This window comes from Heteronotia binoei, chromosome 21, assembly GCF_032191835.1.
Source record: "Heteronotia binoei isolate CCM8104 ecotype False Entrance Well chromosome 21, APGP_CSIRO_Hbin_v1, whole genome shotgun sequence".
Classification (NCBI taxonomy): Eukaryota; Metazoa; Chordata; class Lepidosauria; order Squamata; family Gekkonidae; genus Heteronotia; species Heteronotia binoei.
In genome coordinates this window covers 188,042,128-188,067,971 of record NC_083243.1, presented here as the reverse complement: position 1 = coordinate 188,067,971, position 25,844 = coordinate 188,042,128, and the positions used below count along the sequence as shown (strand labels likewise).

General features: G+C 44.5%; 1 protein-coding gene across 17 annotated transcripts in view; it reads left to right on the top strand.

Moving 5' to 3' along the window:
* Nucleotides 1–22,175, top strand: part of CLASP1 (cytoplasmic linker associated protein 1) — a 400,778-nt gene extending 378,603 nt beyond the window's left edge. For all 17 annotated transcript variants that reach the window (XM_060262849.1, XM_060262864.1, XM_060262857.1 and 14 more), the window contains 3 exons: nucleotides 3,396–3,602; nucleotides 19,913–20,029; nucleotides 20,915–22,175. In XM_060262849.1, the coding sequence (XP_060118832.1) occupies nucleotides 3,396–3,602; nucleotides 19,913–20,029; nucleotides 20,915–21,001 (411 nt within the window). In that variant the 3' untranslated portion in view covers nucleotides 21,002–22,175. The remainder of the gene's footprint in view (nucleotides 1–3,395; nucleotides 3,603–19,912; nucleotides 20,030–20,914) is intronic.
* The last annotated feature ends 3,669 nt before the right edge of the window (nucleotides 22,176–25,844 follow it).

Here is a 25,844-nt window from a genome sequence, read left to right as displayed (position 1 = left end):
GAGGGCACAAATAAAGTTTCTTCAACCATAGGGAGCAGTAAAATCTTTTCAGCAGGAGGAGAAGAATCTGTTAAAAGCCAGAGGCATTAATCCGTGCTAGGGCTGTACAGTTTGTGACAAGCCAAATGTACCCCATCCGTTATGTAATATCCTCTTGCCATCCCTAGTAATGAACAATTCTCTGTTGCTGCAGCCTAGGGCAGTAATGAAAGTCAGAGTGATGTAGTGGATAGAGTAGCAAACTGGTTCTAATCCCCACTTCTACCACGGAAGCTTGGTGGGTGACTTTGGGCCTGTCACAAACTCTTCGACTGGTCGACCTCGTGGGGGCGTTGTGGGAGAATGAAAGAGGGAAGGACAATATTCTTAAAGGCTGCCTGGAGTCCAAAAGGGGGAGAAAAGCAAGATGCAAATAAACAAATGCATTGTCGAAATCTGAAGAACTGGAGTGGATCCCTGGTGGGATGACCTAGGGATCATTTTTGTCAAAAAAGAGGCACCCGAGCTCATTAGCACAACTCATTTGCGTATGCCACACACCCCTGACATTACCAGAAGGTGTACGAAATTATATCAGCTCAGCATCTACCTTAAAATGCTTCTTGAACTATAATTGTCATAATAAAACCTTCCTCCCATCATACTTTTTCAATTATTTTCTCCTATGTGGCCACATTTGATAAGGTTTGTTCTTGAGCTCCTCCTTCCTGCTACAGAGCCCGATGTTTCTTTTTACATCAGGAAGATGGGGGAGTAATTCCCCATCTCTTCTTCCTGATTTAAAAAGAACAATTGGTGCAAAATGTTGCTCCATCTAGTCATACTGAAGGTGTAGCTACATGTTGCATTCTCCCAGGTCCTCGTGATCAGCCTGTTTTTTTTAGAATAGGTCCTGCTTAGTAACCAACAACAAAGGAGAAGGTAGAGAAAGAAGTACTTTTCTCCCTTTCTCACAATACAAGAACTCATGGGCATTTGATGAAATTGCTGAGCAGTCGGGTTAGAATGGATAAAAGGAGGTACTTCTTCACCCAAAGGGTGATTAACATGTGGAATTCACTGCCACAGGAGGTGGTGGCGGCTACAAGCATAGCCAGCTTCAAGAGGGAGTTAGATAAAAATATGGAGCAGAGGTCCATCAGTGGCTATTAGCCACAGTGTGTATATATATGTGTATATAAATATATAAATTATTGGCCACTGTGTGACACAGAGTGTTGGACTGGATGCGCCGTTGGCCTGATCCAACTGGGCTTCTCTTATGTTCTTCTGTGACACAGAGTGTTGGACTGGATGGGCCATTGGCCTGATCCAACAGGGCTTCTCTTATGTTCTTATGTGACACAGAGTGTTGGACTGGAGGGGCCATTGGCCTGATCCATCATGGCTTCTCTTACGTTCTTATGTGACTCAGAGTGTTGGACTGGATGGGCCATTGGCCTGATCCAACATGGCTTCTCTTATGTTCTTATGTGACACAGAGTGTTGGACTGGATGGCCCACTGGCCTGATCCAACAGGGCTTCTCTTATGTTCTTATGTGACACAGAGTGTTGGACTGGAGGGGCCATTGGCCTGATCCAACATGGCTTCTCTTACGTTCTTATGTGACACAGAGTGTTGGACTGGATGGGCCATTGGCCTGATCCAACTGGGCTTCTCTTATGTTCTTATGTTCAAATATTGTGTAGGTTGTAAACCTATTATTAGAGTTCTGTCAGTACAACTATCACCATGGAGCTCCCCCACCCACCACCCCTACTTAGTGACTAGGAGCACTAAGAAGAAAATAAATTCACAATGAGGGCTTCATCACAGAGCCTAAGCAAGACTCTTCATCTGGGGAAAATGCATAACAGACTACTGGATCTGCTACTTTCATGAATGGCCTGAAGATATATGCGGAAGCTCATTGAAGAACAGGAGGCTGAGCAGGCAGGAGCCTTTAAAACATATCGGTTCTCATGCTTTTGTCGTCGATACCTCCCCTGTTGTGGTTAGGGAGGCAACTCAGCAACAGGCAGCATAGCAAAATCTTCAGTAAAAGTAACCAAAGGTGCAAAAGTCACAAACAAAAATAGCTCACTTAACAGAGCTTTGGTTTCCACGATTCCTACCCCCACTATTCGACCTCGTAGCCATGATTTCAAACTAGGTGGGGCATGAACAAAAGTCAGGGGGCATGTGGTGGCCCCCTCCCCCCACCTGTGGAAGACCGGAGGCTGCCCTGGGCCCCTCCTGTGGGTTTGAAACAGCCCCCCCTTCCCCTCCCACCACCTCCTCCTCCTGAGGGGTTGCAAAAGCTAAGAAGGTGGGGGGTGCCCAGGAGCAGCCGCTGCCATTCCTGTGCTAGGGAAAGGTCTTGCCGATCATGAGGACCTGGGAGAATGTAACATGTAGATACACCTTCAGTATGAGTAGGTGGAGCAACGTTTTGCACCAATTGAAGTTTCCAAACGCTTTTCAGGGACAGCCTCACCTAGAGCGCATTGCATTAATCTGCTCTAAATGTAACCAGGGTATGTGCATCACGATGGCCAGGTCTTTTCTGCCTAGGAAAGGCCACAGCTAGCAAAAGTCCCTCCTGGCCACAGTTGCCACCTGCTTATCCAGCAGTAAGCCAGGTCCAAGAGTGCTCCAAACTACAGAACTGTTCCTCCAAGGGAAGTGCAGCCCTGGCCAAGACAGGTGACTCTTTAAATCCTGGGTCAGATATTCTGTTCTTTTTGAAATTAAGCTTCATTATTTCCGGGTTTTTAAAACAGGGTGGGAACAGTGCTTTGCTCATTACTAAAGAAAACAGCGTTTTGTGCCTGCCGTTGTTTTGACTCGAGTCAAATTACGAAGAAAACTGTTCTGTAATACGCTACATTCATGATTGTGCAAAGGAATACATACAATCTATAACACAAGCAAATGAATAACAAATAACAAAAGTCCCAAGGGGCTAGACAGCCTCCGTTGTATGTAGGCAATGGCCCAGAAGTAATAGTAAAGTAGTCTTCCTCAAAGATGTATCTAAATAGTATCCTCAAAGTAGGCAGAACTCCTTGTGGATATACAGTGTATTGAAGCCTCCAGATATATATATACAACACAACGCAATTTCCGGATGTCTAGCACATTTCATAATGTAGCCCTTCATCTGGTAAGTCTTATTTCAATCAAGGCAGTTCTCTTGGTTCAGTTTTTCACACTCATACAATAAATATCTTTTTTGGGATCCCAATTAGCAACTTCTCTCAGCCATGCAGCTTCACATAATTTAAAAACTCGGGTAATGTCCCTAGGAGTCTAGAGGCTTGTTGACTATATCAGTGACTATTCAGTTAAGTAGAAAGATGTGTGTTGTCTATAAACTGCAAATCTCCTTTCTCCCCACCCCCACCTTTCCAGGTTGTTAGAGCTGCCGAGGAAGCCGCCTCCACCCTAGCGAGCTCCATCCACCCCGAACAGTGCATCAAAGTACTGTGTCCCATCATTCAAACTGCTGACTACCCAATTAACCTGGCTGCTATTAAAATGCAGACGAAAGTTATCGAGAGAATCTCAAAGGAGTCTTTGCACCAGCTCCTTCAAGACATCATCCCTGGGTTGTTGCAGGTAATGGTACCTTGCATTAAGTCATATAATCATGCTGTAAACCATTATGTTAATGCGTCTGTACTTTATCTTCTGGCAAGTGGTCAACAAAAGCTATTCAGTTAACTAAACTACATTTAGGATGGGAATGTAGCTCAGCAGTATGTTATCTGTGTATTTCTTAAAACACTCTATCCTCCTCCTGAGTACAATTCACATGCGGGGATATAAACTTCCATTTGGTCTAAGTCATATCTTAAGGTGCCATTATCTATCTATATACTCCCTGCCAATACTCCCTCTAAGCTGTGAAGTCTTGGGAGCAAATATTCTGTTTTGTGAGCTACTGGCATTAAAGTTGTGAGCTACTGCATAAATTAGTTTGCTCTGAGGCCATCCTTCCTGAGTGAAGACAAAAATGCGTGAGCCGGAGGCTAAAATGTGAGCTAGCTCACACTAACTCAGCTTAGAGAGAACGGTGCTTCCTGCCCTTTAAAATCAAGTGGATTAGCCCTCATTAGGGTTCCTTTAATCTTCCACCCATTTTCTCCTATCCAAGATACTCCTAAATTCAGCAGGCATCTGTCTTACCAAATTCTGTATGCAATACAACAGAATTTGGTAAACCGTTTGATTGGCTACCCAAATTCAGGAGAATTCACCTTTGTCTTCCCAAGGGGCTGTAGTGTAATTGATTACATTTTAAATCTCTCCTTTATTGAAACCTTATGTCAAAGATTTTACATTGGGGGATTTTATTATTAGTGACCATTTCCCCCTCATTTTGACTCTTCAAATTGGTCCTCACATTTATCCCTCCTGTAATTTGTCCTTGCAACCTTACAAGACTGACTTATTGCCCAGAATTCCATGGAACGATCGCACAGTTTGGAAAACCCAACAGCTCTTCAGATCTGGTCCCGCTGTAGAATACAGATCCTCTTTAATATGTGCATCTGACCCTAATGTGTCTGTATCAACTTACAATTCTTTAACATCTTATATCTCTGAATCACTGAGGGCGTTTTCACACAGGGCTTACCCCGGAGCGACGTCCCTCTTCACCGCGCAGCGTCTGCGCGGATTTCGCACCAACTGCTCCGCAGAACCCGGAAGAGCCGTGAAGAGCCGCAGCTTTTGCGTCGCAAATGTAAACTGGTTTTTGGCAGTTTACATTTGCGACGCAAAAGCCGCGGTACTTCGCGGCTCTTCCGGGTTCTGCGGAGCAGTTGGTGCGAAATCCGCGCAGACGCTGCGCGGTGAAGAGGGACGTTGCTCCAGGGTAAGCCCTGTGCGAAAACGCCCTGAGTGTCAGTTCAGGGTGCCCAAGCAGAGGTGCAACTATTCTAGTAAATTTTACACACCGATGGTTCGACAGAGAATGTAAAGAAACAAAAACTCTTCTGCGTAAAGTTTACAACCAATACCGCAATTCAAAGGCCCTGACCTTGCCATCACAATACTTTGAGCTTAAGACTCAGCTGCACCACCTTATCACAAAAACACGCACAATTATATTAAAACTCAATGGGAAGAGCTATACCATGTTACTACCTTAAAAAATTCTGATAAGTTCTGGGCCATAGTCTTGGGTGCATTCCGTACCGATGACCCATCTATGTCTGCCGTTTCCTCTTATGTTTGGCTTCAGCACTTCTGTTACATCAAGATCTAACGTGCTGAACCATCTGATTTCCCTCTAGCTGATTTACCTGACTGGTCTCCTGTCCCTCCAGAGGAAATAAAAGAATTCATTACACAACTGAAATTAGGAAAGGCTCCTGGCCTGGATGCCATTTCCTCCGAAATCTTAAAATTAGACCCAGACTGGTGGGCTTCTCACCTTGCATCTCTGTTTACAGTTGTAGATCGAACTGGCATAATTCCCTTGGCATGGTTGAATGCAATAGTGGTCCCGCTATACAAAAACGGTGATCACACCAACCCTGTCAATTACAAGCCGATTAGGCTACTCTCCATCATTGGCAAGCTTTACTCTAAACATCTATTAGTCAAGCTCAATCTCTGGATGTTGCAGGAAAAAAATTCTAGGCCCTGAACAGCTGGGCTTCTGCAAAGGGAAGACCACTTTAGACCACTGCATTACCCTATCCCATCTAGTCAACAAGTACACTGTGCAAAATAACCAGAAATTATTTGTTGCTTTTTTAGATTTAAAAGGCGCATTTGATTCAGTTGACAGGGACCTCCTCTGGATTAAGCTAGATAAACTTAACATGGATAAACGACTCCTTATGCTTATTAAGAGATTACACACTTCTACCACCTGCCAGATCAAATGCTCATTAGCAGGCAACCTAACATCGAAGACTGCTGCCAATAAGGGTGTCAAACAGGATTGCATTTTGGCTCTGTTTTTATTCAATCTCTTCCTTAATGACCTGGCTATTCAGTTGTCTGGTCCTGACTGCCATAGTCCAAAACTCGGTGTATTACATGTACCCTTGTTACTTTATGCTGACGATACGGTGCTGTTGTCCTGCTCTAGGTGGGCTTAAGACATCTGTTGTCCCGTTGTGTTCTGTGTTTTACTCGTAATAAGCTCCAGCTCAATTATGAGAAGTCCAAAATCTTAAGTTTTCTCAAAAAAGTGGAGACTTTACAAATGGGTTATTGATGGTAAAGAGAGAGAGCAAGTCAAGTATTTGAAATACTTAGGTGTTTATTTTCAATATAATGTGACTTGGTCTCCCCGTCGCAAGTATGCAGTGAAGACAGCTAACATCAGTGCATCTGCCATAGCTCGCTTTTTTATGGCAGAGGTAACCAATTTGTGCCAGCTGCTGTAAAAATATTCAAAGCCAAAGTGATTTCACAACTTCTGTATGGCATCCCAACCAGGATTGGATCTTATGAATGTGCTATCGAACGTGTCCAATCCAAATTCTTGCGTAAAATTCTGGGCATGCCAAAATGTGTCCCATATGCAGTTATCTGCTTAGAAACTGGCATGTCTTTAATGGTTGCTAGTGCATGGCTCATGACCTTCAAAATCTGGCTACGCTTGCACTACAACTATATCTCTCAAATGCTCTCTGAAGTTAATTTGTCAAATTGGTCAGCACAAATTGAGAGAAAAATAAAAGCAATGGGTTTATCCCTAGAACTATTGTCCATGCTGTCTTTCACCACCGCAGTCCAACAAATTAAAAACAGGTTGCTAGATATTGAGCGCCAAGACCTCTACAGTCTGGCTAAGAAAGCTTGTTCCCCACTGAGTTTTGAGCTCTCTCTTAGTACTGGGGAAATGGCCTCATATCTATCCGTCTTGCAGGTGCCACAGCAGCGTAGAGCTTTTTCCCTTGCCAGATGCAACGCCATGCCCTCTGCCATTCTTCATGGCAGATTTAACAAGACAGCCTACTCAGTCAGATACTGTCTCTGTAAGCAAAAATGTGTGGAGTCAGTTACTCATATTCTTCTTTCTTGTAATCTGTATACAGATCTTCGTCACAAGTATTGGCATCCTCTTTTCGTTATCATGGTTGATTGTTCTGATGCACTTAAAGTCTATAATCTTTTGAACGATACGTCATCTAGTGTCACTGAGAAAGTGGCTAAGTTTCTTTATTCTGTTTTAAAGGCACGCCAGGGGATCTCATAGAAATAGTTTATGTTTATGCTTTTCCTGATGTACATGTATGCAATCGTTCCATTTTATTTATTTATTTTTCAAACCAACTTGCTCTGATATATACATCTATATATTTTATGCCAATAAAGGCTAACTTGACTTGACTTATTCTAATTAATACATCTCTATTGATTCCCACCTAAGGCAGTATACAGTGAAATATAAAAAAAAATACCTCTACTATTGGGTGGGTGTATATAAACTTTGCTTTGTTGTAACTGCCTTTCATACTTCTCACAAGATACTCAGCTGCTTCAATATATTCTCTTGTCTGATAATTTTATTCAGAGTGCTCTCTGTTTTGTCAGGCTGTGGACAATCATTCTTTCTCACTCTCTCCCCCTCCTTTCCATAAGGCAGCTTGTTTTCTTGTAGCCCTGAGATGACATTTGGAAGGGGGGGGGGAATACCTCAGAAGATGTTGATGGGAGCTGAATGGTAGATTGCTCTTCTTGGAGCTGTTCTGCCCTCTCTCCCTCTCCCCCTCTGGGAAAGCTGATTCTTCATTAATGAAATAAGTGTATTTATAAATCACATTTTGCAATATAAAACTCACAGTAAAAATCCAGTCATCAAAATAAAAACACTTCTATTCCAAAGACTGCATCCACAGAACAGGTAAATTCAGTCTACACAAAGCACTCACTTAAAGAGTTCAACCTTGGCTTTATTTATTTCTATGTCACCTTTCCATGCAATTCAGGGTCCCTAAGTGGTGAACATTAAAACACTTAAAACATTTCAAAGGGAAAGACAATTATGATCAGTTAGGAGATGCAGCAAAGCTTTCTGCGTCGTCACCCCATTGTTACAGCATACTTTACCAAACCATGCACTTTCAGGCTTTTTGGAAGTTTGGCTTAAAAACATGATTCACTGCTAGATAGTAAAAACCTACATCCTTCGTATTGCTTGTCATATCAACGGGCAAAAAAAATCCCTACTTGCACATCTATTTGATTTTAACTAGATTATCATAGTTATACTTTCTGAGTTTAGATAAAAATATGGAGCAGAGGTCCATCAGTGGCTATTAGCCACAAAAAAAATTTGCCACTATGTGACACAGAGTGTTGGACTGGATGGGCCATTGGCCTGATTCAATATGGCTCCTCTTATGTTCTTATGTGACTCAGAGTGTTGGACTGGATGGGCCATTGGCCTGATCCTACAGGGCTTCTCTTATGTTCTTATGTGACACGGAGTGTTGGACTGGATGGGCCATTGGCCTGATCCAACATGGCTTCTCTTATGTTCTTATGTGACACAGAGTGTTGGACTGGATGGGCCATTGGCCTGATCAAACAGGGCTTCTCTTATGTTCTTATGTGACACGGAGTGTTGGACTGGATGGGCCATTGGCCTGATCCAACATGGCTTCTCTTATGTTCTTATGAGCAGGCAGTGCTAGTTAAACAATTGAAAAATCAGATTTTATGACTAGAATGCATTTCAGCAGAATGGAGAAGCCCTGATGAAATGCGTTCATCCTGCATTTTGAAGCACAGGTCGGGAGAAGTTGGCAGGTAGATTTATTGGTTCTCTTAACTCTGAATATTACTAGACACACATCTTATTATACAGGGTCAAAGCTAGGTTACGCCTTAGAGGCACAGCCCTCTGTTTGGGCCGGACAAGCTTCATGTTATAGCAGGAAAGTCTGGCAGAATTCCAGCTGACTCACTCGGTGCAGTATCCCTAGTCGTCCTAAGGAGCATGTAATACTACAACAGCTTTGTCACTAAATAGTCAGAATGATTTTGCAAAGACAAGACGCTGGTGCTAATGGAACTTACTAATAAAATAATCTGGAATTATTAGGGTTACCAAGTCTCTGGGGGACTGTTCTCTCGTGCATGCTTTGTAGGCACGGTGCGATGACGTCACCTGGAAGTGACATCATCATGCTGGGGACGTCGCACCAGGGGCACTCTTGGACTTCTGGTAAAACTCTATGATAAAGGTAAAGGTAGTCTCCTGTGCAAGCACCAGTAGTTTCCAACTCTGGGATGACATCGCACCACAACGTTTTCATGGCAGACTTTTTACGGGATGGTTTGCCATTGCCTTCTCCAGTCATCTACACTTTGCCCCCAGCAAGCTTGGTACTCTGATACCATACAGTTTTACTGCAGTTCCTAGAGCGTCATGGCAATTTTGGAGAAGGAGGAGCCAAGAGCCACATGCCCAATCTGGACTGGGGCCTCATGACAATTTTTAAAGAACTACAAGTACTTCCAAAATAGCATCAACATCCATGGGATGGGCCTGTGGCTACTGTTGCTTGCAGTTTGGCCATTTGTTGCACATAGCTGCATGTAATGCATATAGTGAGCAGTCTGTCTTCATTTGCTTCTTTCTCTCTCTTCCTCTGTTTTTCTCTCTGGGCCTTTCTTTTTTAAAAAGATGGTGGTGGCATTGGTGCAACCCAGCTGAGATTGGGTTCGACCAACTCGTGGCTTCCTACCCACCAGCTGATAAATATTCTAAAGAAGATAGAAATGACTTTTTCCCTACCAGATTGATTTCTGAGGAATTTTTATAAGTTCAGTAAAGTTGCTAAAATACAATTAAATCTCCTGGTGCACTGAGTTATTGTTCCCGAATTGGAAGGCGTGTGTGCACACGTTTGTGTGTTTTGGATAGAAGTAAGTATATATTATAGTTACAGTGGTCAATCAAGGCCTGTTTCTTAGAGCGAGTTCTCTGATTGAGATTCTTTCTCTATATATCTTTTGCCTTCAGAGACAGATTTGCTTGGGGGTTGGCTTAATGTGAGGGAGTAACCATGAAACCTCTCCAACGACGCTAAGTCATATGGCTGTCATTTCCAGTGAGAGATTTTGTGGTGATTTTATACCTGCTTATTGCATGTGTGTTTCTCAGCTTTAATTGTACATCGTTCTGGGGGAAGACATCAACCTTATCGCTTCAGAATATTAATTATCGCAGCAAAGTCCAAACAACAGTTTTGAAAGCAAAATGAGGTAGGCAAACAATGAACGAAAGAGCATTTCCTCTGAGGTACTATCTCAGGAGGGGAAAGTGGCAGCTGAATATTTCAAAGGATTCTTTTTTTCTGTGGATTGTGTGTTTTGAGGGTGGGGTCAGATCAGGAACTGAGATAGTTAGTAATGGTTAACTTGTGTTGCAGTTCCAAAAATCTGATACAATTATTTTCTACCAGCTATTTAAAAAAAGGTTTTGCCACGTTCGCATCATTTGTGGGAAGAAAATTAAATAAAAACAACATAAGGCGGCAAGCTTGGGGTGTTATTTGAGTCAAGTAAGTGATTACCTTGTAAAAAAAGAAATCAAATGTTATAATTTATAACTAATTTATAGTGCAATCCTGTACAGAAATATTCCAAGGAATTAGACAAGTACCTCTGCATAGGGTTGCACAGTTGATCTTTTAGCCAGATGTGGCCTCCTTTCTTTTGCCTAGTTCGTCTTTTTTTTTAGGTTCAGTTGTACATTAACTCCAACTGAGAATGAGCGTTAAAAGACTGAGCAGCCACATGACTGAAGGCTGCAGGTGACCTTTTAATAGCTTCCACATGGCTACTGATCAAATGAATCCATACTGTTAGGTCAGAAAGTAGAGAAGCATCATGAAAACAGAACTCAGAAACCTGACTCTGGACTAGAAAGTAAATTTATTAAACATGAATATTTATACTTCCATCACACATTTGTTAATGTTAGACCCATTTCAGTCTAGCTTCTGCCCAGGTCATAGGACGGAGACAGTGCTGGTCGCCCTCATAGATGATCTCCAGAGGCATCTAGATCGAGGTGGTTTGGTGGTGTTGCTGCTGTTATATCTGTCGACTGCGTTCGATACAGTTGACCACCAGCTACTGCCCCACTGACGTGGAGATTCAGGGGTCTGCCCTTCAGCAGCTTTCCTCTTTTCTCCAAGGTCAGGGACAAAGGGTGGCACTAGTGGGGAAATTGTCCTGGAGGCACCCACTTATATGTGGAGTGCCACAAGGGGTGGTTCTCTCCCCAATACTGTTCAACATCTATATGCACTTCCTTGCCCAGATTGTCCGGAGATATGGCCTAGGGTGCCACCAATATGTGGCTGACACCCAGCTCCATCTATTGATGTGTGGCCAGTCCAGCTGTGCCCTGGAAAATCTGGACCTGGCACTGAAAGCTGTGGTGAAATGGCTCAGGCAGAGTCTGAAATTGAATCCAGCTGAAATTGAATCCAGTGGTGGTCTGGGAAGAGAGATCCCCCTACCGACTTTTGATGGGGCGCCTTTGGTTAAGAGCTGAGGGGTACTCCTGGAGCCTTTCTTGACAATGGAGGCCTAGGTAGCAGCCACTGCCAGATCAGCCTTTTATCATCTTAGGCAGATAAAGCAGTTGGTTCCCTTCCTAGAACACAATGACTTGGTGACAGTGATCCATGCTACGGTCACCTCAAAAATAGACTACTGTAATGCCCTCTGCATGGGGCTGCCCTTGTCTCAAATCCAGAAGCTGCAGCTGGTGCAGAATGCAGCAGCCAGGTTGTTACTAGAGCTACTTGCACAGGAGCATATTCAGCCTGCGCTGAAAACACTGTACTGGCTGCCTGTGGCATTCTGGATTCATTTCAAAGTGCTGGTCTTAACCTTTAAAGCGTTATATGGCCTGGGGCCTGCTTACTTTCGAACCGCCTTTCCCCACATGTGCCCCAGAGAACACTACATTCAAGATCTCAGAATCTTTTAATGACCCCCAGGCTGAAGGAAGCCTGGCTGACTACCTCCAAGACCAGGGCTTTCTCCGTGGCAGCTCCCACTTGGTGGAATGCGCTCCCACCGTTCCGCAGGGCTTGCAAGACTGAACTTTTTTTGCCTTGCGTTTAACGAATAATGAGAGACAGCGGCCATGCCACAGAACTGACCGTCTTGGCTGATACCACTGTGCTAGCATCCTGAGCGCCGCCATGATTAAAGATCTTGGATAGCTTCTGGTTACTGGTTTTGTAAGTTTACTGACTATTTTATTGTATAGCATTGTTTTAAATCTTCTATTTTGGTGTTGTTTTATTGGTTGTCAGCCGCCCTGAGCCTGTTAAGGGGAGGGCAGGATATAAATCAAATAAATAATGGGAACATGACTCATTCTTGCTCTTAAAAAGCAATTCCTTGCTGGGTCCGGCCCAGAGATAGGAAGCAATAGAAATTTATTAATATAGGCCAAATATAGTTTTGGGATTCTCCCAGCAGAGGTCACTCTGAGCCACTTTGGATGGTACCATTTTCATGGGACTTGGCTCCCAGAAAAATGCCGTCTCCCTCAGCTATTTCCCTCACTGATATTGTGAAGTGACAAATCTAGTTCTGTTATGGTGTGAGTTCCTATTGGACAGTGTCTATAAAAGACAACAGTTTCCCTCCCGTAACAGTCAAATTCAAATAAAAGTCTCTCCTTTGTTTAGAGCGTTATACTCAAATGGAAGTGCTTCCCCCATGGCGTGTTTCAGGGATGACTCATCCCTCTACAAAAAACAGAAACCGTGGACAATAAAAAAAACCCTCCAATAATGCCCCACCAGCATCTATCAAACAACTTCTTAAAAATTGTTTTTCATTTGGTTCTTTGAAAGCTGCCCGGTCCTCTTTCCAGCTCCCAGCTGAGCTGCCCTCTCCTGCCCCCAGTTTAAACCAGGTAGCTCAGAGCCACACCTGCAGGGAGCCATCGACTGTCTTGCCACCCAGCTTAAACCAGGTGGTCGAAGAAGGAAGCACAGACCCGCAGCAGTGGGAGCTCTCAATTCCCCGGCAACCAGCTGATCTTGGGCTGGCTTCTGCTTAAAGGAACTGCAGAAGCTTTCCCAACAAACAGCTGTTTTCAAATCTACCCAAAGTCCCCAAATACGTCCAGGATTTTCTTGGGATTCATTTTCAGTTTTCCCAAGAAAACCTAGATACATTTGAGAAGCCAAAATATACCCAGAAAATATAAGTTATTTTTTGGAGTATATTTTTGGCTTGGGTAGATCCAAATGCACGCCCCTAATAGCTACCCCCATGCAGTTTTATATTGGAACAGGATAGGGGCTAGTGCTGAGAATAAAACTGGGGGTTTTAAGTTTGCCTGCAGTGAAGCATCCAGTTCAAAGGTGTATGCTGTAATGGGGATTCCCTCCCCCCCCCAACCCTTGCTGACAAAATTACAAGCATATCTTGTAATAGGCTATCCCATTCTTTAAAGAGCAAAATGTAACCCAAACTCTACCCTTTCATGCTTTCATGGCTTCTGTGCAGGCACACATGGGGACTGCGTTTGCTCAGGTCTGCCTCAGAGATCTTCTTTATTAACATCTCTAGAAAGTTTGAAGTGCTCAGCGTCCTCATGGGCCGACTCTTTCTCGCCCAGCCTGTACATGATGGTGCAGGGTGAGCACTTCTTCCCCCAGTCCTTTCTTTGCCACCTTGGAGTTTGGACATCTTCAACTCTCTTCAGATCCTCACAGGTTTTTCTTCAGTGATCCCCCCACCCCCACTAACTCTTCCTTTCATTTCTTCACTCTGCTTCATTCCTACAAAAAGAGGGATTGGAAGGAGGACTTTATTACTGAGCTGTGACTCTCTTCAAAAAGAGTGTCACATGCGAGCTAAAAATGGCTCAGTCAGGTAATCATTGTCTCCAATGCCTGGGTGAGACCACAACATCTCTTCCTGCTCCATTTGGAAGAAGTTAACGCCAAAGCCTCACTTATTTATTTATTATTTATTACATTAAGCTTATATCCCGCCCTCTCCGCAAGCGGACTCAGGGCGGCTCACAACATTACGTTACTACCATTAAAACCAATAAAACATATAAAACATAATTACATATTTAAATTATTTAAAACCATTTCATGGTTGCTGTGTTAATACAGCACAATATAGGCGGTTCTAAAAATTTGGTGGTGACCACCAGTACTCTACTTGGTGCTCTATATGATGTCCAGTGGCAGCTCTCTCTCAGTTAGATATCGAAGGCCTGTCGAAACAATTCGGTCTTACGGGCCCTGCGGAACGTAGGCAGATCCCGCCGGGCCCTTATGGCCTCCAGGAGAGCGTTCCAGAGTTCTGGACTGGGCTTCCAGACTGAAAGCCTCCCTTTGGGAGAAGGGTTTTGTGTCTTTGGGCAAAGATCAGACCCCCTTCTAAGGAGTCAAAACCAAACCACTGGGCCCATAGCCCCACCTTCAAGGTCAGCACCATCAGGCCCACTAGCAACACCAAAGAAGTCCTTGGTGCCACCACTTAGCGGCTCAGAACCACAGCTTCAAAAGGAAAAAATGGAAGTCAAAGCATAAGACTTCTCACCCTCCCTCCTTCACCTACCCCACTGGAGTATGTTCAAACTCTCCATTATATTTTTCATATTTGATCCCTCTTGTTCCTTCTTTCTAAAGTAGTTCCAAATGCAGAGTGTTCTACAATGACCTCATTTCCTTTTTGAAAATTAGCATGTCCATCCTTCGTGCTGGTAATATTTTTTATTGGCCCCAACGGGTTCTTCAGTTAATTTCCCCATAAAAACAAAAGCTTTGCAATAATACTAAATGGTGTTCAAAGCTTTCGAGTTCTCCAGAACTTTTCAGTACAGTAGACTATCTCCCTTTTTAATATCTAACGTGAGGTTAAAAGATTTTAAACGCAAGATATATCAAAAGCCTTGAAGATATCTGGAGACTTTATGTTTTAACAATTTATTAATACCATATGGTTACAATATTTAATTGTCTCTTTTCTATACTAACCCATATGATATTTCAACCCCCCCTCCCTCCAGTATTTGACTTCCCCAAAGTTATAAATTTAAATTCAATTATAAAGGTACCGCTAACCAATCAAAGTTCAATATTTTTCTTCCCTCATTAATACTAAAAAATTGTCCAATGTCTTTTTACATTCCACTCTTTCTCCATATATCCTTTAAATTTCTTCCACTCCTTTTTGAATATGTCTAAATCATAGTCTCTTAAAGTCTTAGTTAATTTGTCCATCTCACTCCACGACAAAACTTTCACAATCCAATCCCATTTCTCTGGTATTTTTCTCTGTTTCCACAGCTGCGCATACAATGTCCTAGCAGCTGAGAGCAAATACCAAATTAAAGTCCTGTCTTCCTTTGGAAATTTTTGAAGATATCTGGAGACTTTGAAACCTTTGTACACTGTTTAGTGACTTTCGTTAGCCTTATTAGATGGCATTAGATGGCTTTTGATTTTGGATTTTGCTTCAGACTGACACAGCTACTTGCAACCCCTCCCCTACCCCTTTAACGTCACTTATACTAGTTCTGTGTTCAACGTTGAATATCCTCTTAGAAATGCAAATAATGGGTCTCCTCCGCTTCAGATAAGTATGAGGGAAGTCATTACCTAAAATATTGCCTCGCAAGGCTGCCTAACCTGCTTCTCTACTAAAAATCAGTAGGCCTGTGCCCTGCCCTTGGTTACGATCACACATGATTGAAAGGCCTGTACTGCTTACTTTTCCTGTACGCTTCCATGACATGCAGATCGAGTTCCATTCTATATTAGCAAGAAGAATGTCGTTTACTGAGGTAGCTTTTCTATTTATAAAACACTTGCTCTGTTTTATTGAGCTGCAGGTGTGGAAGCTCTTAGAACACAGTCCAAAGGTTCAGTTGCTCAGATGTGATGCATACAGATGCAACCCGCATTTGTCAGTGTGCTTAGAGACTACACTAACAACCACAAGCATATATGTGGCATGAGATGCCATGCGGCCCAATATCTTTGCAGTGCCCACAGAAACACTGAAACTAGCTGCCGTACCCATATCATGTTTGGTTCCCTACTTGTACCGTGATCATATTAAGTCCTTGACAGCTGCTGTAGAGGAAATGGGTTGTGGTGTCCGAAGACACCGATGGGGAGGACACCATCCAGGTTCATCCAGGATGTATGGGAGTACCATGCATTTGTGAGCAACATCCCCAAATCCTCATTTTTTGCCAATTTCAAATGGGGATTCCCTTTTTCAGTGTGACTCTTGATTAGATTGAAATTCCGTTTTATTTGCAGCGCCGTCATAACACATAATTTAGGAATATTCATAATGAATCAACTCCTAGCAGGCTGAATATGGGTACATTTTTTTTCAGAAGTGTAAAATGGGAAATCCCCTTTGAGTAATGGGCTGGTGTGCCTGTACTGTGACGGCTGTAACATTGGCACCGCTAGTCCACTTTCTGTAGAAAGTGGTTATGTGGCAACTGGCAGTTAAAAAAAGTCTCTCTTTTTTTGGCTTTCAGTGGCTGCAGCTGCGTCAGCATCCCCAGGAGCCATGACAGACAGGGCAGTCAGAACCGGTCAGGGCTCACCAGGCACAGAGGCCAAGGCAAACACCCATCACAGCCCAGGCGCAGAAAGGAGTGGGGCCAGGGATGCCCTCTCACTGTCAGTGGCACACCCAACCCCCACGTAAGGGGACAAAGTCCCTGGCCATCTGTCACTGGTGGCATGGGCCCCAGTAGCACTCCCTATGGACACGCAAAGGTGGCCTCTTGCCCGCACAGAGCAGCAGGTGCCCATGCCCAGGAAGGGGAATGGAGGAGATGCAGTGGGCATTTTGCGTAGTTGCAGGTTTTCTGCACTCACTGCTGCCAGCAGGTCACCCCCACATGACCCCTGCTAGTGGAGGAGCAAGAGGGAGGCTGCAGAGGTGAGGCATCACGAGGGAGCCCAAAGTGCCTCCAACACTAGAGAGCCGGCATGGTGCAGTGGTGAGGAGCAGCAGACTCTAATCTGGGGAAACAGCTATTGGGTGACCTTGGACCAGTCAGTTATCTCAGGACTCTCTTAGCCCTACCAGGCGCCTGTTGTGGGGAGAGGAAGGGAATGTGATTGTGAGCCACTTTGAGACTCCTTAAGGTAGAGAAAAGTGGGGTATAAAACCCGACTTCTTCAGGTACCCCAGCAGTCTCTCATACACCTGTCCTTTGCCCATGTCCCTCATGACAGCAAGCAGCCCCCCATGTGACCAGCAGCCACCATCACAGATAGTGCTAGCCCTTCAACCCATTGTTGACCCCTGGAGGAGGTTTCCCACCACTCTCAACAGCTGCCAGCACCTCTCCTAGGAGGCTGCCACACTGCCCCTGCCCACTTGGGATCTGGGTAAACAAAAGTGGCCATGTGACCTTGCTCTGAGGCACGGAGGTCTTTAAATGGGAGGGGGAGGCAAATTGGCCTTCTGCCACTTGGCCACCTAGTGGGGAGGCAGCAGAAACAGCCCCAGTCGCGCCCCCCCATTTAAAAACCTAATTGGGGGCAGGGGGCAGTCTGGGGCGGCAAGAAACCCAGTCCCCCCCCACTGGTCCGTGGAGCCACTGCCTTAGTCTGAGCAAGTAGCTGTAAGATGGTTACTTACAGCTTACCATCCACTCCACAGGCAGATTGAAGCATCAGCATTGCTAGTCAGCCTCCCCATCCACCCTCAGATCACACACCTACCCGAAGACACAGCTGCAGCAAAGGAGGACACTTCATTGGAGGGTTTTGGAGGGAACAAGGCCAGGAGAACCACAATCCACCTCTGCATACTGACATGGGAAAAGGGTGTTCCACTCCTGAGGCACAGCCCCAATGGCACACAGGGCAAAGAGGCTGTATACAGCTGTTGGCTTCTAAAGGCAAGTTTGGTCTGGAGCCAGGAGGATAGCAATCTGAACCAGAGTTCACCTGTCATCCTCAGCCAAATCCATGCATTTGCAACGAGCGGCCAAGAGTGTTTTGCTGGGTGCATAGAGATCCATCATGGGCCAGTAGGGAGCCCACTCTAGGACCCATGGGCTAGACCTCTGCTGCATCCTCCCCCCTCCAAGTCTGGCGCCATTCAAAACACTCTCACCTGTCTTACGTGGCCGTCCAAACCAAAGGCAGAAGATGGCCCACCTTGGCAGCTGCTCCACAGGAGTTTGCTCTTGCAAGAGAATGAGTACAAGGATTGTGTGGTTTCGCACTCCACTCAGCGAGGTGGGGCTCTGCCCCACCAGAGTATCTGTCCAAAAGGGTGCCCGGCAAAGAACTGTCACTCCAGTGCACAGGTGAGAGCTTGGGCCCCCTCCCCCAGCAGGTTCGGACCCCATGCACTGAACCGCCATGTAGGTTGGGACCATGATGGCAGGGGTCTGCAACTCCTGCCTCCCTCACTGGACGGCCACGCTGGTGGACTTGGGTGCAGGAGGTGGCATTGCCAGGGTGGCTACCAGCCATGAAGAGGGGGAAGGAGGTTGGGGGAATAGACCCCTGCTTCCCTGTTAGTATGCAGATGCCCGTTGGTGTCCTGCCTTTGGAGATGGGGTTACCCGCTAAGAGTCAGAACTGGGAGAGGTCAACCACAGAGGATGGACTTTGCTCGCCCTGTTGGGTGTTGCCACAGATTGCTTGCCAAGTAGTGCCGAGTGCCTTCTCTGTGTTTTCCCTGCTGCCCAAGATGCCTCAATGCTCACTCCAAGGCTGCATGGCGGGGAGCTGTCAAACAGCATCCTATGCTGTGCGCCTACTGAGTGAGTTATGGGGAGTCCTGGCTGAGGTTTTCGTAGGGCTGGAGGGACCATGATTGGGTGCTGGGGTGGGGGCTTGGCTGCTATAGGGAAGGAAGGTGATTAACCACTGGATTCTCATTTTAATTTTTTTAGGGCTATGACAATACAGAGGGAGGGATGGTGGCTCAGTGGTAGAACATCTGCTTGGGAAGCAGAAGGTCCCAGGTTCAATCCCCGGCATCTCCAAAAAGGGTCCAGGCAAATAGGTGTGAAAAACCTCAGCTTGAGACCCTGGAGAGCAGGGGAGGGATGGTGGCTCAGTGGTAGAGCATCTGCTTGGGAAGCAGAAGGTCCCAGGTTCAATCCCTGGCATCTCCAAAAAAGGGTCCAGGCAAATAGGTGTGAAAAACCTCAGCTTGAGGCCCTGGAGAGCCGCTGCCAGTCTGAGAAGACAGTACTGACTTTGATGGACCCAGGGTCTGATTCAGTATAAAGGCAGCTTCATATGTTCATATGTACAGAAAGCAGCATTCCGGAAGCCATTGTATTATGCCTTGAGGCAATTTATTCAGTTATTGGTGAAGAACGAATAGTATCCTGAACGTTTAGGGCCTCGTGGGTGTTGCTGCAGTAATGGGAGGGGACTTGTTTTTTCTGGCTATGTGCTGCATGTGTTTTGTTGGTGCAACCTCTGTTGGGATGTTCCAGAGCTAAAAGGCATTAGGAAGTGGACTAACTCTGCCCATGTCCCACAAGCCACCCACAATTCCAGCACAGAGCCTTGTGCCAAAGTTGTACTAGTGAGCAGCTGTCCCAGAGCTGTGTGGGTGCCTGAGAGTGACGTAGTGTTGCTGGAGTCCAGCACCACCGTAACGAGCCTTTATACACAGGTGTATCTCTGAGATATGCTAGCCTTTAGCCGGTAGATCTGAAGTGGCTTACTCCCACAGAAATCTTGTGCTTATCAAACCGTTTCCCTAATGTAACCAAACTTCTCAGTGTTTCCTGTAATAGAATAGTTAAAATTGATCCTTTGAAGATCGAGGAAGAGCTTAATGTGCTTGTCCTATTCATTCCTTAAATTTCTAATACTGGAAGAAGAGGTCTTTTAAAGAAACACTGGATTCTCATTTGTTTGTTGTTTGTTTGTTTGTTTCAGGGCTATGACAATACAGAAAGCAGCGTTCGGAAAGCCAGTGTATTTTGCCTCGTAGCAATTTATTCAGTTATTGGTGAAGAACTGAAGCCTCACCTTGCACAGCTCACCGGGAGCAAGGTACGTGTGCCAGTTGATTTTGGAATTGGAAAGGAAGGACACCTGCCCCTACATCCATGTCTTGAGTCTTGAGCCAGTTTGGTGTAGTGGTGAAGTGTGCTGACTCTTATCTGGGAGAACCGGGTTTGATTCCCCACTCCTCCACTTGCACCTGCTAGCGTGGCCGTGGGTCAGCCGTAGCTCTGGCAGAGGTTGTCCTTGAAAGGGCAGCTGCTGTGAGAGTCCTCTCCAGCCCCACCCACCTCACAGGGGGTCTGTTGTGGGGGAGGAAGGGAAAGGAGATTGTAGGGCGCTCTGAGCCTCTGTCCTTGAAAGGGCAGCTGCTGTGAGAGCCCTCTCCAGCCCCACCCACCTCACAGGGTGTCTGTTGTGGGGGAGGAAGGGAAAGGAGATTGTGAGCTGCTCTGAGACTCTTTGGAGCGGAGGGCAGGATATAAATCCAATATCTTCATCTACCTCAGGGTGTCTGTTGTGGGGGAGGAAGGGAAAGGAGATTGTGAGCCGCTCTGAGACTCTTTGGAGCGGAGGGCGGGATATAAATCCAATATCTTCATCTACCTCACAGGGTGTCTGTTGTGGGGGAGGAAGGGAAAGGAGATTGTGAGCTGCTCTGAGACTCTTTGGAGCGGAGGGCAGGATATAAATCCAATATCTTCATCTACCTCAGGGTGTCTGTTGTGGGGGAGGAAGGGAAAGGAGATTGTGAGCCGCTCTGAGACTCTTTGGAGCGGAGGGCGGGATATAAATCCAATATCTTCATCTACCTCACAGGGTGTCTGTTGTGGGGGAGGAAGGGAAAGGAGATTGTGAGCTGCTCTGAGACTCTTTGGAGCGGAGGGCGAGATATAAATCCAATATCTTCTTCTTCTACTACTACTCTTTCAGATGAAGCTCCTCAACTTGTACATAAAGAGGGCCCAAACTACCAACAGCAACAGCAGCTCGTCTTCAGATGTTTCCACGCACAGTTAATGGAGATCTTTGGACATAATTGTAGACATAGAAGCAATCAGCTGTGCCTCTCAGAAACCCTCCCCTCATCAGCGCGCTCCATCTGCTGACAGAGGCCATGCAGATATTTGTTGCAATCAGTATTTTTGGTCCTTTAAGGCTTTTTATTGTAGGATATTCTTGGTATTGAATGTAAAGGAAGCAAGGCCTGCGTTGCAGTCTTCACACAAAACTGCAGTAGAAAGCCATATGCAAGTATTGCAGTTTACCCACTTGCATTTCTGAATCCTGGTAGATTTCTGTAGTTACGCAGTTCTTTGAAGCTTGAATCATTGATAATAGAATTTGCTTTACGTCTGGATTTTTACTTGTCTTCATGATTTGCGTTTGGTTTCAGCCTACATTTTTGAGTAGTTTCTCCAGTTCTCCCAGTTTCTATGATGCGTTACGGTTTTTAAATGGGTTGAAAATTGGAATGATCTGGCTGTTCTGCAGAGAAACCTGTGCAGATGACAGGATCAACCAGGCTTTAAAAAAAAATAATAATACCAGCATTTGATGGACCTAGGTCAGGAGTTTCAGCAAATCTGTAACGGTGCTGCCATTAAGAGGCAGACGCAGATCTATTGTAATTATAGCTATTTTAAGACCTGCCTCTGTGTAAATCCTTCATTACTTGCTTCCCCTCCCCATGCATTTCAGCATTTTCATTTCAATTTTGTTTGTTCTATACAGCACGATTTGCTTTTGTTTTAGGCGATAAGTTTTCCCATTTGAAGGAAAACTTACGTTATTTTGCCTGAAATCCGCTGCCATGCATTCTTTTTAAAATAATGTTTGTTGTATACATTTCTATGATTCTTGATGTGTTTTTCAAAGTTTTTATTGCCTTGTCTTGCAACCGGTAAGGAACTGCCCCTCTACATATTTAACATTTTTTTAGATGACTATAATATATTTTATCTATAGAGAACGACACATGTTTTCATGCTCTGTTCGGATTTTTTTTGAAAACATCTCTATTCAGTTATGGTGTTCACCAAGAACTGAATTTCTTCCTTTTGTGAACTCTTGTTCCCATGCACTGAGAGTAGATGCACTGTAATGTATGTAAACTGCCGGAGCAGCCGCAGGATTACACTCAAGAGGAACTGACAGCCCATCTTTTAGTAAATAAATGTCAAATTGCTTCAAATCTGCTGCTTCAAATCTCAGTAAGAACTTTGTACTTTCCAAAAGCTGATTGGTCACGAACTGCAGTTTGGATAACCAGGCCTTACTTTCTTGATAAATTACTGTTTTTGTTTTGTCAGCTGATACTCCTTCGTATGACACTTGTTCTGTTAGCAGCCACTCGCTCACCAATGACTCCCCATCCTTTGCCCCCACCATCACCACCACATACGCACACTCCCCGTGCAATCTGGATGTTCATACCGTCATTTTGTTTCTAATGTACATAGCAAATCGTTTTGTTTGCCTTTTAGGATTCCAGATCCGGTTTCTTCAGACGGTATTCAAAGGGCTAGCTTAGTCTACACCAGTTGGCAGGGGAGACTGGATACTGAATTTCCCAGACAAAGGAGACTCTTTTGGCTACCAATCCATACAGGCTGGTAGAATTCAACCTGCATGTTGTTGGCACTTAGATGTCAGAACGGGGAAGGCTCCATTTTCCCCACCGTTGTCCATATGTCTACAGCTGCCTTTTTCCTTGCTGCGTCTTAATGCAGGGCTTTAATTTTTGAAAGAGAAGTTCCTTTCCTTTGTGTTTTTCTTCCTATGATCCTCCCTTTCCCCATTTCCCCCAATGTCTTTTATATCTGAGAATCTGCACATAACAACCCTGCTTGCTGTTGGGTTGCCTTAGATGATGACATTCATGCTATCATTGGGCCACCAAAGCTCCCAAGGTTTGAACAAACCAACCAATGCGAGCCCCTTTAGGTCTCTTATGTAGTGCTGAATCAACTGAGGCATGTGGCTTTCTTTAAAAAGGTACACTATGTGTGCTTGCCTGGACTACAATACAACACAACTTTTCTATTGCTTCCTACTAGCTTCTCAATAACCTGTATAAGTAACGGAACGTGCAACGTTGTCATATATATCTCTTCTTTCTACCATCTGCCCAGCCCCCTTTTTTTATCAAGCATAATAGTGCATATTAAGGGAGAACAGAGTAATATTTGTAGAATGCAGCTGGACTTCGCTAACGACAATAATGTTTTAAATGGGAAGGGCAGGCTGCAAAACCACTGAGAACAGTCAGCCATGTGGGAGGGGGGGAGGGTTTCTTGGCAAAGTGTTCACACACATTTATTTAATTTCTGTTTTGGGGGGTTGGGTTTTGGGGGGTTTTTTTGAGCTCTTGTCATGTTACATCCATATCTGTATTTATATCTTATTTGTTTCGGTTTTGAGTGTATCATGGCAAATGTACAGATGTTTTTATGTTAACATTTACATGATAGAATTTGCTAAAAAAAAAAAAAGGAAAATAAAACCTTCTGAGTTTGCCCTAGAATAAATGAAAGGAATTTAAGTCCTCGTGGAAGCTTCTTTGCACTGGAGTCTCATCACAAAGGGTGATTTTAAAGGTCACTTGGATGAAATGTCTACACTGAGACAGTAAAAAAAGGGGGGGAAGGCATCACTACAATCCACCCCTTGGAGGATCTGTGCAGCCATCACTTTGGCTTATTCTTGTTCCGGCGCACAATGTCCTATTTCAGTTTCAGCTCACTCTGCTTAAGCTCAGGCTGCTTCAGCTGCTTTCGTGTCTGGTCTCCTTGTTGAGGATGTGTGCCAAGCAGTGACCTGGTCAACTCCATCCACTTTTGTTCAATACTCCATCCTTACCAAACCTTTAATGGGATAACAATCGCAAATGAGAATACACGGAATGTAAAAAGTTTTAAACGTTGGTGATAAAATCAAAAAAGAAACAAAGATTACATATGCATTCGTCCAGGGTTGGATTTAGATTTAAGGATATTTCCCAAAAATTCTGCTACAGCCTCAGTAACCTCCCACTTGGTATCATTCAGTGAATAATGACAGGGCAGGAGAGTAGACCAGTGATCTGGAGACAAAGAAAGCTTGCAAAATAGTTCTTTGCTGAGATGATTATATATGGAACAATCTAACAATATATGCTGAATTGAGTCAGGAATATTTGCTTCGCAGGAACAGAGACTTTCGCATGGAGGTACTTGATGGTATCTTCCTTGTAAACTTTGGAGGGGAACACGTTTAATCTAGTCAACATGAATGCCCTGTGATGACTTGGAATCGTTAAGTGTGATAAATAATGGGTCATCTTACCACAAAAAACATTGAGACCTAAGGATGCTGAGGAGCAGATATAAGGGTCTGTTTGGCATAGTTTCATTTTCTCTAACTCCAACAATCTGTTTAAAAATATATGACTCATCAGATGGAAGAAAATCAACTGCTATCCCTAATTGGTTAAGTTTGGACATTAGAACTACTGATCAATACTATTGTCCAAAACTATTCAATGGATGTGAAGTCTTGGAGAGAGGTGGCTGTCGGGAAAGCCGTTCTACACTTAATACAATCATCCCACACTCTCCTCCACAGTAAGTGAACTTGCTATTCTCCCGTGTTAGACTGCACAGAAGCCACAATTATTAAAACAGGGATGCACTTACCTGTAACATTTATTCATTGAGTGGTCTTCTGTGCAGGCGCACATCCCTCCCTCCTTCCCCACTGTGGTTTGTCTATACATAGACTCTTTTGCCGGTGGTTGGAGAACTGAGGGAAGAGTGCTTGCCCCTCCCACATCACATGACATTTGAGCAGGAAGCTCATCCTGATGTTGGAAGGGGCAGAGCACTCTTGGGATATTAGAATTTTTTTTTTTTTAGAGCTCGCTAGCTCCTCCCGCTGGCAGGCCTTCTGGAATACAGTCCCATGTGTGCCTACACAGAAGACCACTTGCTGAACAAAGGTTACAGGTAAGTGCAACCCCTGTTTTCTCCATTAGTGGCCATTGCAACAAGAACATTACTTAGGGAAGAAGGATTACATCTTTCTAAAGATGATCTCCCCACCATAACTTTGCACATACATCCCACCTCCCATGTTTTCAAAACTTAGGCTGTACACTACTTGGAAATATAATTGAAAATAATGATTAATAGGGATAGGCATGAACCGGGAAAATGAGTTGCGGTTTGGTTCGTGGCCTGTGTGGCTTCTGAACCATGAACCAACACAAACTTTTTGGTTTGTGAGGTTCATGATGTGGTACAACAGAACTCACGATGTGCTAGAGAAACCAAACTCGCAGGGGAACTCCAGATGACACTCCTCTACATAAGAACATCAGAGAAGCCATGTTGGATCAGGTCAGTGGTCAAAAACTAGGTGCCATCAGGAGGCCCACCAGCAGTCATCCCACTTTTGCTCCCCAAGCATCAAGAATACAGAGCATCACTGCCCCAGACATATCATTCCATCTATCCATTACAGCTAATGGCCACTGATGGACCGCTGCTCCATATTTTTATCTAATCCTTTCTTGAAGCTATCTATGCTTGTAGCCACCACCACTTCCTGTAGTAGTGAATTCCTTGTATTAATTATTTTTTGGGGTGAAGAAGTACTTCCTTTTATCTGTTCTAAGCCTACTGCTCATAAATTTCATTGAGTACCCATGATTTCTTGTATCGTGAGAGGGGAAATTACTTCTTTCTCTACCTTCTCTATCCCACGCTAATTTTGTAAGCCTGTACCATGTCACCACTCAGTCGTTTCTCCAAGCTAAAGAGCCCAGACTTCTTTCACCGTTTTTCATTGAAGTGTCCTCTTAATCATTTTAGCTGCCCTTTTC